The 12768-nt window shown below is 46.1% G+C and overlaps 1 protein-coding gene and 1 pseudogene across 2 annotated transcripts in view; both read right to left on the bottom strand.

The window, feature by feature from the left end:
- The window catches only part of ANO7 (anoctamin 7), a 1967083-nt gene that overhangs the window by 735679 nt on the left and 1218636 nt on the right, over positions 1-12768 (bottom strand). For both annotated transcript variants that reach the window (XM_069618104.1, XM_069618105.1), the window contains exons 14-15: positions 7245-7334; positions 6779-6881 (exon numbers count right to left, since the gene is read on the bottom strand). In XM_069618104.1, the coding sequence (XP_069474205.1) occupies positions 6779-6881; positions 7245-7334 (193 nt within the window). The remainder of the gene's footprint in view (positions 1-6778; positions 6882-7244; positions 7335-12768) is intronic.
- Positions 8448-9101, bottom strand: LOC138492766 (large ribosomal subunit protein mL66 pseudogene; annotated as a pseudogene).

Here is a 12768-nt window from a genome sequence, read left to right as displayed (position 1 = left end):
GTTGAGGGTGCCTTATGTTGGGACGGTCCGTTCAGCCTCATGTATTTTCTGCCTGTTTGTCCTCTCCTCCTCCTGTGCGGGCCTGGCGTAGATCTTGGTTTCACCCCGATTGCGGTCGACCCCTCTGGCCCCTCGGGTCCACTTCCATATCTGCAGTGAGGTGACCTAGGTCTTGCTCTGCTTCCTCCGCTGAAGTTAAGCTGTAATCTACTGAATTTACTACGAATTGTAGGTAGAATGGGTAGCCCCATCTATACCTGATGCCCTTTTCTTGTAGCCACTTCGTGAGGGGCCTGCAGTCTCTGAGCCTGGAAAGCGTGAGGTTGGACAAGTCTTGGTAGATCGTGACTTTAGAGCCTTCAAAGTCCAATTCCCTTCATTGTTTTGGTCTGTTCAGCACGTCAGCTTTGTCCTTGTAGCTCAAGAATTTTGCCACTATGGTGTGGGGACCACTCCCATATGGTCTACCTCCTCTATACGCTCGTTCAAGTTGCACTGGTTTTCTCCCTTCTGCCTCAAATAGATGTTGCACTAAGGCCTGTACTCTCTCCTCCCCTTTCTCAAGGTCTCTCTTGCCATCTCCTTCATGCCCAGTATCATTATGTTTTTCCATCTCTCTCCATTTTCTAAATCATCAATTTTCAGCATCACTTCTTCTTCTCGAAGCTCCATCTCTGTTAATCTGCCGTCCAGTCTCATTTCCACCATGTCCGCATTGAGTTGGTTGTGTTCTAGGCCCTCTACTTTACTCTCCACTGTTGTCTTCCTACTGCTGAGGTCAGTGAGCGAGGCCTGTATGTCTCCTCTGAGGGCCTCGATTTCAGCCAATATATGTCCAGAGTCCTGCTTTGTCGAGTAGAGGGACATGTTCACCTCCGTCATCCTTTTCACCTCGGGGGACTTCCTCACGGATCCTCTGTCCTTCCCTGAATGTGGCGATGCTCCGTACATTTTTTTTCCCCTGCCACCAACCCAGGGGACATTTGTTCTCATCTGATTCCTGCTTTCCTCCTGGCTGAGTCTTGGCCTCTTCCACTTGCTTGTCCGGTACGTCCTTTTTAGTCTGTGGACACTGAGACCCTGGGGGTTGTTACAGCCCCTCCTGTAATCACCTCCTCAGTGTTCTCCGTAGCCCTGGCTACTGGCTTCTGAATGGGGCGTGGGTCCCTCACTGCTTGTCTCTCAGGAGTCCCGTCCTCTCTGTGTCTCCTTTCCGCTGTTCTGGGCACCTCTAGCCCCTCACCACTTATTCTGTAGTCACTGCTCCGCCGCCGGGTCTAGGGGGGCAGCGGGGACGGGGAATGTTTTACCAATTGCACTTCCTCTCACAAACCTTTGCTTGTCCCCCAAACGTTCTGGTCCTCTACAGTCTTTCCCCTTTTGCACCTCCTTCCCCTGTGGTATCTCTAGCTGCCCCTTCGCTCCCAATGTTATCACATCCTCTGGTGTGGCTTGTTGCTCATGTCCAAGTTTTGACTGGTGGCACTGGTTCCCGTGCCATACATACTTGCTCTGGCTAGTGAGTGCTATATGTCTGGCGGTTCATCCGCTCAGATGCTGGTCTTCACACACCTCCTCCCTCCGCAGACGTTCCCAGTGCTCCGGGGAAATTATAGGCCCCCTGCGTGCACTTTCCAGGGCTCTGTGTCCCTGCGCTGCTTTCCCTGGCTCCTCTGGTCCCCCAGTATGATCCCCCACCCCTTCACAGCTGGGGGGGTTGGGCGGGGAGGGCGGCAGCCCCGTTTGCATTGTTCGTCGCTGCTAAGGGGCCAAAGGGGAGGCCGGAGAGACCTGCTGCACGGTTTCCTCACAGGTCCCCTCCTCTGTTCTTCCTGCTTTTCTTTGCCGTTTGTGCCTCCTCCTCTGTGTGCTTCACTGAAGGGCCTCCCCATACTTGCTGGGCTCCCTCCTACCTCCTCCATGGTGAAGCCTCGTCACCTGTGTTGCCATCGCAACTCCGGCTCCTCCTCTTCCTGGGCTGCCACTCCACACAGTCTTCTCCTCGTTCCACTGTCTCTCTCCGCGGGCACCTTTGTTCCGCTGCCGCATGCAACATTTGCACTGATTTCTCCTTGCTAGCTCTCCAGGGCTCCCAGTCACTCATTTCACCATCATCGCTCTCTCCAGACGCCTGGTGCAGTATTCGGCACTCTCCTGGACTGCTGTCCTATTTGGGGCACGGGCCGTCTCTCTCCTTTTTCCATCCGTTGGCCTCGCCTGTACTGTCTGCCTCTCCCTCCTCAGGTTGTCTCCCACTTTTCACCCCTTCTCGGTTATAATAATAATTTAGCATTTATATAGCGCTACGAACCCTCAGGTATCTGAGCGCTGCTTATTATTACCCACGGTATGAGGTGCTCATTTATCACCCTCGGAAGGATGAAAGGGTGAGTTTGGCCCTGCCGGGATTCGAAACTGCATCAGTGGGCTCTGCACAGATGTCAAAGCGATCGCTCTACTCGCTGTGCTATCAGACCGACATGTGGGAGGTAGAAATGCTCAATCACGTCGCTCTTTGCCAGAGGGAGCGGGAGCTGCACACTCAAGCATCCATCTTCCTCAGCGCCTCCTAGTGATCCCCGCCCCAGTGTCTCTTATGGCAGAAGTCTCCTCACCATTTACAAGAACACTGTCCTTCTAATATTCTTTGGTCCTTATAATATTTCTTATAATATTCTATAACACCCTCTGGTTTGGCACCAGAGGGTTCACTAGACCTACCAGGTTTCCCATGAAATGTACCCTTGTTATGTTTGTGGCCTTCTTTTGGATGGTTGTAATTAGAATTCTCTTTACCCACTTTCTTGTGCTACTTCCCCTCTTCCTTCTTGTGAGTGGCCCCAGAGTCTTTATGAGTGGCCCTGATGGCTACCCATAAGTCAGAAGCTTGTGCTAGCTTTTTAGGATCACTTTCCTAAGAGTCAGCCAAGTGCTGTCTCAGCTCAGGAGAGCAGGCATCAAAAATAGATTCAAGCAAAAAAAAGATTTCTCATTCCTTCAAAGGAGTTTCCTCTGCACCCCTTAACCCAACTATCTACGTTTTTCAAACATTCACATACCCAGGTAGCCCAGGGGGTACCATCAGTCTTTTTGAGGGTCCTAAACCTCTTACGGTACTGGGAAGGAGTCTTCACAAATCTGGCTATTAATGCCAGTTTAACTGACTCATAATCCTTTCTGTCACTGGCACCCAACTCCATAACAGCATCACAACCATTCAGGGGGAACCTAGACATGAGCATGCAATCAAATCATTCCAATGTATTCCTTGCAGACTATAGGTGTATTGAAACGTACTCAGCCAATCCAATATATCAGATTTACGTTCATACATACTCTGTGCTTCTTTAGGCAGGTGAGGCCTCTTGGGAATAGTAGACCTAGAACACCCTGAAAGGAAGCAGAATCAAGGGACATCTTTCTCATTTCCATTTCATGCTGCATTTCTCTTTCTCTTAGTTTCACCTCTTGATGTTTGTTTTCAGATTGCACATCCAGTTTCTTGAACTCCAACTCTAACCCTAGTCTTTCAAGAGAAATATATTCTGGGTTTAGATTTGGACCTTGTGGGGTCACAATGGGAAGTGACTGAGGTACAGGGGCAGGCTGTGGAAGAGGTAATCTCCCTTCTGTGTACTCCTCTCCCTCCTCTGAATCTTCTTGCTGATTGGAGTTTGACTCTAAACTAGCATCCTCATCATTATCTTCTACATTATTTTGGTTAGTAGGTGTTACAGGCCTATTACCCAAGTTTTGGTGATTTAACAACCGTACAATCAATTCACATTTGTTTCCTTTCAGAGTCAGACCCTGCTTTTACACAAATTTTCAGTTGTTCTACTGCCAGCTAAGTCAGGGCTGACTCATTAAAGTTATCAATATTTGACATGTTGCAGTTGTTTATCTTTTTGGTGGAACTTAGCCTTGTTGCTGATTTAGTTGTGCACAAGTACAACAAATAGTCAATGTAACCACTTTACGCCAATCACACTGCCTGCCACCAGTGTTAGGTAAGAATTGGTCCAGTCACACTGTGTGAGACTAGACAACACTTATCTGCTTGGTATTAGGTAACCCACCTTTTGGTATAGGTCTGTACTACACAAGTTGGTAGTGTGACTGAGCAGCCAGGTCTATCTCAAGAGGGGTAAATGTGAGCTGTAGCACTGTACAAATGAAATCTGTGAATACAAGTAGCCAAGTAACACTTACAGTCAAGGTTTCAGTTATAAATAGTTATTTAATTAACATACATTTTTAAATAAGCATTCTTCAAAAAGGCAATTTGTTGTAACAATGCAAATATACTTTAAAATTACTTTACAGAATCAAAACAAGTTAGTGGATAATCTTTGGATGTGCTCCTTCCTACACCCTGAGGTGACTTCAAACACAAGGACAATAATGGCATTTATATAACTCACTAGTATACTTGAAGATTCTGAGGTACTAAAAAGGAAAGGTTAGGGAAGGAAAAAGTTTAGACAGGTTCTCAGTATATCTGACGACAACTAAATCTTCCCATGAAATCTAGATAAGCCTTTCCCAGCAATACCAGTATACAACACGCTACCACCTATAAGGGCCAACCAGTATCAAAGTCAATGGACTGCAAGAGTCTTCAGGGAGCCAGGACAGCCAAAGTCATTTGGGACACAGTCTATGGATCTGAGGCACTTCTTAGATCAAAGTCTTGCACAGTTAGGGGGTTTGTTGGAACAATCCCTTGTAGGGTCACAAGCTGTTAAGCCTGTGAGAAAAGGTAAGCCAATGCAATTCCCAACTGAGAAGAGCGCGTCTAAAAGGCAATAAGGTAAGCACCCCAAGCCTGAACACTACCTCTGGTTTGAAGAAGAGTGGTCCAGCTGGATTCTGTCTTGCTACAGCGGTGCAGACCCTTGTTCCTGAGCCTCAGTCATGGGGACAAGAGGGAGGATGCCTGGAAGGCTCCTGCGGCGGTACTTGGGAGGTCGTCGGCAGCTACGGGCTGTTTTTGGCTCAGCAACACTTTGCGGTTTCATCGCTTAGCAAACAGCACCATTGCAGATCTTGGACACTGGTTGGACTTGTGCCGCTCCCTCGGTCCTGCACTCTGGTGAGGGGACTCTGCATCTGGAGGTCCTGCTTTTGGAGAGTCCTTAAGAAACTGCTGGAGCTTCTAGCTGGATTTGTTCCGTGGCAGACGTTGCACTCGACTATGGACACTCGACCCCTGGCACTGGGCTTCTGAAGCAACGGAGAGGCACAGCAAGTCGGGGATGGTGGTCCAGTGGAGTTCGTCTTGGGTTAAGTTGGTCCCACGAACCCAAGGGGAGAAGTTGTTCCGTTCGAACCTTATCTGTTGAGGTGAAAAAGGAGTTCAGCACAGCCGCAGGGCTTCACCGGGCAATTCAAATGTCCAGGAGGTTGCAGCAAGCTTCATTCACGGTTTATTCATTGGGTGTTTCTCCCAGTTGTCGACTCTGCCTGTAGTGCCAAAACACCCGCCTTTTAAGAAGGTTTCTTCCATTCATGCACAGAAAAATTGGAGCCAGTGGAGGGCTTCAGAGCTGAAGCCCGCCAAAGGCAAGACAAACAAAGGGCTCAAACCTGTCTCAACGTATAGCGTAAAACCCAAGAAGGACCTCACAAATATAAAATACCGAAAAAAGAAGACCCGGGCCATTTTGACAAAATGATCACCCCATGGGTGCTGTACTGCAGCTGAGGGTTCAGCCTGCGGTAGAAAAGCACAATGGTAGGAAAAAGTAAACCACTGCCACTAGCCATTTAAAGTAGCGAGGGTAACATTAAATTGTTACATAAGAGTGTAGGATAAGGGGCTAGTAGGTAACCACCAGCACTCCACGTAAGATGGTGTGTGCTGGACCGACAAAGAGAAAAGGTAAGTAAAGTTAATTTCACTTTACTATTCTTTGGAACTGTAGTTCACACAAGAAAAGGTATTTAAACCTTATGAGAAATCTAAAAGGATTGCTCAGTGACACTGCAATGAAGGTGCTGTGTTTCACCGTACAAAAAGCAGATGCCTATGGCGTTTGTCGGACTCCAAAAACAGTGAACACACAAAATCCAAATCGGGTAAAAAACACGAGAGTGAGAAAAAGGTCTCACTCACTCCAAGGTTAAAATTAAAAAGTCTTAAATCCAGCAAAAGAGCTGAGGATCTCTAAGATTGAAGCAAATTAGCACAGAAATGAGGATCCTCCCTAACACCTTGCACCACAGACCTGAACCGTTCAGGCCAGCATTCACACTCTTCCAATTGCAACCTGGTCCAAATCTAGCTGTTTGCATCCTTATCCAGAAAATCATATTACCGTCAACTCTCTTCCGTGCTAGTCCAGTGCTGCTTGTAACTGTTTATCTACGACTTTATAAAGCTTCATCCGATACTTATGCCTTATAGGGCATCCCAAACCATGCTACACTTACAACTGACACTATTTCCTATACAGTGTCACCAACTGTACAACTATATTAGACTGATGACCATCCCATTCCTTCCATTTAGCTTCATACCTTACAACTTTACCCTGATCTTCTCTTCAACCTGTCGTAGAATAACTTTGTGTTTTGTTACATTTAATCCATTTGAGTATTGTTCTTTATATAATTTATACATAGTGCATTTCATAAATCATAAAAAACACAAGTAGAAATAAACACAAATCTCCAAATACATTGTGCTGAAAGAAGTGGGTGCTGTTTGTGGTGACTCAAGCTTTCTTTCCACGCATCCAAAGAACACACACTTTGCCAGCTTGCTTTTACCTACCCCATTGCGTAAGGAAATGTGCCAAAAATATGTAGATCTTGGAAAGGATGAGGATGATGATGAGATTTACAACGGAACCAGTGATGCTTGCGATGCGGGGTGCCTAAGGAGGTAAAAAGGGCAGAAGATGGGGCTGAATATTAGCAGTGGTGCACCAGAAAAACCTCCCACCCACCACATTTTACCTCCATATATGTAAAAGACATATCAGCCCATTACTGCGCACACCATTACTGCGCATCCCAAAATGTTGAATTTTAACCGCCCCATTTCACTGCATATATATGTGGGGGAAGGGTAAAATTAACAATAAATGTGGAGGGTACTGGAAGGTTGCAGGGTGGTCTCCCCACATACATACGCAATGAAATGAAGCAAAACAAAAACAAAAAAGTGGCATTTTGGAATGTGCAATAAAAAACGCGCAGTCACAACATAGATCCGAAAAGACTCACAGCTATCTTACCAAGGCCACCAGTCCATACTTCGTCACCACCAATCTTATGATAGATCGATAAAGAATGATAGCGATTAGAAACATCACCACCACCGTGACCTAAAAGAAAGGAAAAGGTGAGAATAAGGTTAGGGGCAGATGCAAACTTACAAGGCAAAATCCACTACTAGGTTTAAAAGCTGTCAAACTTTATTTGGAAGAGTGATGTTTTGAAGATCCAGAACTGATATTCACGAAAGAAAAAGAAATGTGGCCTTATTGCCCAATTTATTAAAACTGAGGCATATGGCCAATGTTTGGAATGGATTCCCCAGCCTCTTACAAACTGAGGTACGGAACAGGAAGTGGTGGCAACATCAGAAGCCGGTAATGTAATTATATATGCTCATTGAAAATCTGTTGCTGCTCCTGTAGCTGATTTAGTTCAAGAGCAATGCAGTTGCAGATGTGGCCAAGTCTAAGTAGTGGAGAGTGGAATGAGGAAAGAGGACGAAGGTGTCTTCAATGTTGCCACCTGTCGGCTAGCATGCACATGCTAAGGTCTTGTTGGCTCCCAGAGGCTCTAATTTTTTTTTCAAGCACACAAAGATTTCCCAACTTTTTATTGAATTATTGTGAAACCACATCGGCACCTACGCCTATGGAGCGAGATGATGAACAGTGAGGAAAACAATGGGACACAATGGGGCATTCAAGAGATTGCAAGGCCTATCGCAGCCTCTGAGCGCTACACATTGCAGTATAACCGTGGTAAGGGGGCATGCATGTGCAGCGCAACAGTGGCCGAAGCGCGGTAGTAAAGACGACTAGTTGTAAATTCATTGGAATCATATCGGTCTAAAGAGGTATGTCGGCTAAAGAGGTCATTAAGCAGATATGGCGTGTCGCCTAATGGTGGGCAACAGAGACCCATTTTGGAAACAATACATCAGGAGGTAATTAGAGGACATGGGTTTGTGGTGGAAAAGACCAGTCCTCCTTCAGCCGCCACCAGCATATCCAAACATCAAAGTTGGGATTCATGGTAAAATTGGCCATGCCAAGTCTCTCTGAGAAGTATTGTGTACGTAGACGGCCACCGGCCTTGATGGGTGGCACAGACAGCTGGGTGCCACTCTAGCTTCAAAAGCGAGCCAACATATTGGTACTTTTAAAGCTTCCCCAAACGCAGGCAGAGATACTGGTGAAAGGTGATGGGCTCATCGACGCCCATCACTGTTTGAGGAAGAGGTGCTTTTTTTCATAGTTGATGTTGTCCTTCGGAACGGGGTCTCCTACGGGCATTCAGACTGTGTTCCACTTCAACCCTTTTTTTAATAAAAATGGGCTTTACAGAGTCCACCGACCACCTCGTGAGATATCTGTTCAAATGGAACTTCTTTTTAGGGACATGCCCTTCTGGTAGGGGAGGTCTGTGATCTGGCAGGAGACCTGTTTGGTGAGCCATGGCCACACATATGGCTACCTTCCTGTGTTCCTCAGCACAGAGTCCAGTCACACGTCTGGAAAGCATCCCTCCATCCCCACGGATGAACTGACTCAGTAGGAGGACATCCAAATAGTTGAACTTGTGCTTCAGATTCCAACGGCAGATTGGACACTGGCCAGAAGGGTTCGGGGTGGAACAGCAGGTTTCACATTTTCAATTCATTTTCCTTCGAGAATAGACGTCTTGCCTTCTTTTTTTTCGACCACCTACCGCATCCCTCTGCTCTGCAGAGTCACGCTGCCAGCACCCCTGGGGAGAACCCTCCTCAGAACCTGCAGCAGCACTGCCGCCGCCATGCTGCTGCAGCCACGCTGACCTTTTCTAGAGGCTCTAATCTTTATTGTCAGTGGTTCCAGGGAGCTCAGCATGCACACCATGCCCGATTCCATAGATGCCACCCATTCCCAAACTGTAGGATTAGGGTGTGCATCCCTGAGGGCAGTTTCCAAAGCCTTAATTATTTTTTGTATAATCCTCAGAGTAGAATTGTGACAACCCATCCACCGACATAGCATGTAAAGTAACCAATTAAAAAAAAGAAAGAAATGTGTGGGTATTTGTGTGAGTGTGTGTGTGTGCGTATGTGTGGTTGGCAGAGGATGACGGGTACACAACTCTCAGATACCACTCCTAACCACATACCATCTACTGTGTTTACATGTGTATACCAATCAATCAAAACAGATTTATTTTGGTCCATTAAAAAATAACAAATGTACATCACATGGCATACCAAAAGTAACACTATACAAGAAATAATATGATCCATATATACATTATTAATCACAACAAGAGACCAGTTATATTGACAATTCATTTAGAAAAGCATACGCCACTAGGGTACTAGCTGCCAGATTGGAAACATTAATGCCCCGCCTATTCCACCCAGACCAGGTCGGGTTTATATTGGGGAGACAGGGAGCTGACCCCATGCGTAAAACATTACACCTCATTCATGCAGCCCGTAACCTCCCCAACGACCCTGTTCTATTGTCTATAGATGCGGAGAAGGCCTTTGATAGGGTTGAGTGGGATTTTCTGGGAGCAGTCCTGCAGAAGGTTGGAATAGGCCCAAGAACTAGAAGGGCAATACGAGCAATATATACAACCCCTAAGGCAGCAGTATTTGTCAATCGAGAATACTCCAGATGGTTTGAACTGAAACGTGGGACTAGACAGGGATGCCCCCTCTCTTCAACCCGGTTTGCACTCTCGCTAGAACCCCTGGCACAAAAGATGAGAGCGGTCCTCCTAATAGAGGGGATGAAACTAGGGCCAACAAAATACAAGGTAGCTCTCTATGCAGACGACATCCTCTTCCACATAACAAACCCCTCAGAGTCCGTCCCTCAAGCATTTAAACTAATGGACGAATATGGTCAATTATCCGGCTTTAAAGTGAATAGGACTAAGCCCATCTTGTTCCCCCTTAAGGGTACTGTAGAGGTGAACGACGCCAAGTTTCTTCCGCTGGGCCTTAAGCTTGAACCCGCCACATTACAATACCTGGGCATAAAAATCACTAAAATCCTGAGCGACCTCGTTGAAGCCATCTTTCCCCCACTCCTCCAGCGGTTCGCGGCCGATCTTAAAAAATGGGAAAAACTCACGATCTCATGGCTCGGTCGAGTTAATGCAGTTAAGATGGAATGCCTTCCCCGTTTCCTATATCCCTTCCAAATGCTCCCGGTGGAGATACCAAATGAGTTATTTAATGAAGCCAAAAAGGTTATGGTAAGATTCATATGGCAGGGGAAGAAAGCAAGAATTCCATACAATACCCTAATGCTCCCCAACGACAAAGGAGGAGTTGGACTCCACGATCCGTGGACTTACTATAAAGCCGCCCAGCTCCGTGTCCTGATCCCACACCTTAGGGACCAGAAAAACATCCAATGGGTTCAAATGGACAATCACTATCTCTCCCCAGCTACGGTATTGGAATGGCTATGGACCCCACACAAAAGGGTACAACGAAGAATCAAAGGCCACCCCATCTTGAGCACTATATGGAGCATATGGCGCATAGGCAAGGAAATGTGCGAAATCACTACATGGCCATCCCCGCTCAGTCACCTATGGTCACCCGGCATGAACAACCATATACCTAATGTGGATAGGATTCAGGCATCGTATGAGGCGGGCCTGGAGAAAGTGGGACAGCTCCAGAAGAAATACTTATTTATTATGCTACCAGACCTCACAGACGCCTTGGGTATAGTCATCCTATCCACATTCCAGTACATCCACCTGAAAGGGGTCCTAACGCAGGCAAAATGGAGAGACAAACTGAAAAGAGACTTTACCCCATTTGAGAAACTCCTGGACTCAAAATCTGAGATGAAAGGCCTCATATCTGCAATGTATCAGGAATTAATAGCGGTGGCAGATGGATCAACGGAATCTCTATGAACAAGGTGGGAAAAAGATTTTGGGGAAGAGATACATCCCGACCTATGGGAATTAATGTATAGAGCAGCCTCCAAAACGTCTATATCCAGCCAATACAAGCTTCATGCCATCAAACTCCTACACAGATGTCAATATGATCCCTTTAGACTTTCCAAAATGTCCCAAACAATGAGCCCAACATGCTGGAGAAAATGCGGGGAAATAGCCAACTATTGGCACATGTGGTGGGGCTGCCAGCACATCTTCTGGAATGAGGTCCTGGGGTGGATTAAGAGATAGAAGGGATTCAAAGAGACGTTGACCCCTACTTGATACTCTTTGGCCTGGAAAGAGATGAAGATGATTGGACCAGAGAGAAGGGCTTGGCTCCCCACCTACTCCTAGCAGCCAGGGCTCTCCTGGTGATTAAGTGGAAGTCCACGATGGTGCCCGGTAAAAACGAATGGATCAATCTGGCCACAAACATCTACCAAATGGAGACAATAACCACATCTCTTAATGGCAAAGACTCACAATGTGAAGCCCTATGGATGGACTTTAAAAATAAACATCTCGAAACAGGCTCCGAGTCCCAAGCGGAAGACCCTGCCGGGTCATGATGAAAAGGCATCCCCGATGGAAACCAATGGAAGAGAACTCACAATAGGTGGCTCCAGACCAATCACTCAATGGAAATGTGAATAAAATACTTTCGAAGTCCCTACGCCTTTATAACATTCAACAGATGAGTGCTCAATCAAGGAATGGAGGGGGGTGGGGAGGTGAGGGTGGGGTTCCTTATGTTGTGATGGACATACCCTGATATAAGCATAATGACATATGCTACGAACATCTTTTGATATAATGTATAGTGTCCTTCTCATACAATCATATGCTTACTATGGTCTTATGTGTAACAGGTATTCCATCTTGTTTGTTTCTTTGTTAAAACCAATAAATTCAAATAAAAAAATAAAAACATCATACACATTCATCAAGTGCAGTTTTGCAGTTTTTAGGTACATTTTACAACAAGGTTGCAACCATATTGTAAGATTTGCCAAATCAAAAATTACATGTGGTTTTGTTGCAGTGGTCGAAGAGAACAGGAGCTATCGGGAGCAGTTAACTACTACTTTTTTCTTTTTTATTGGTTTTATTAACAGTTTTGGCAATGGCATATCAGATAACATGTATCACAATAATTCTTCGAGTAAAACACCAGAACCACTTGATTTAAGTTGTTTTTTCCCGAACCCAACATTAACTCCCACCTCCCCATCTCCCACCCAACCCCGAAGGTATCAAACCAAATGTACTCATAAGTCCGATGTGTCTCGCTTCAGTGTCTCTGTTATAAGCGCCATGCAGTGAGTAAGTGCTTTCTGTGTACAGAACCGGAGTCCAGTCTGTGGCATAAATTGACTTTCCGACTGCAGCGCGTGCTCCTTTTAGTTGGGCATCCCTTTGTTTACAATAAATGGAGACCCCGATCGTTCAAAGCCTCCTAAAGGTCCCTTTCTCAAACATAAATTGTTCGGCTGGTCTGTCTTTCCTTGGACCATATTTACCCAGGAACGCTGACCACTCTAGTTCCCTTGACAGGGTGCGGTTGTGTATTTGAGATAAGAAAGACCCTAAACTTTCACCATG

This window comes from Ambystoma mexicanum, chromosome 10 (assembly GCF_040938575.1).
Source record: "Ambystoma mexicanum isolate Mex_15411 chromosome 10, UKY_AmexF1_1, whole genome shotgun sequence".
Classification (NCBI taxonomy): Eukaryota; Metazoa; Chordata; class Amphibia; order Caudata; family Ambystomatidae; genus Ambystoma; species Ambystoma mexicanum.
The sequence above is the reverse complement of the archived record's forward strand: the minus strand, read 5'-3'. Positions and strand labels throughout refer to the sequence as shown.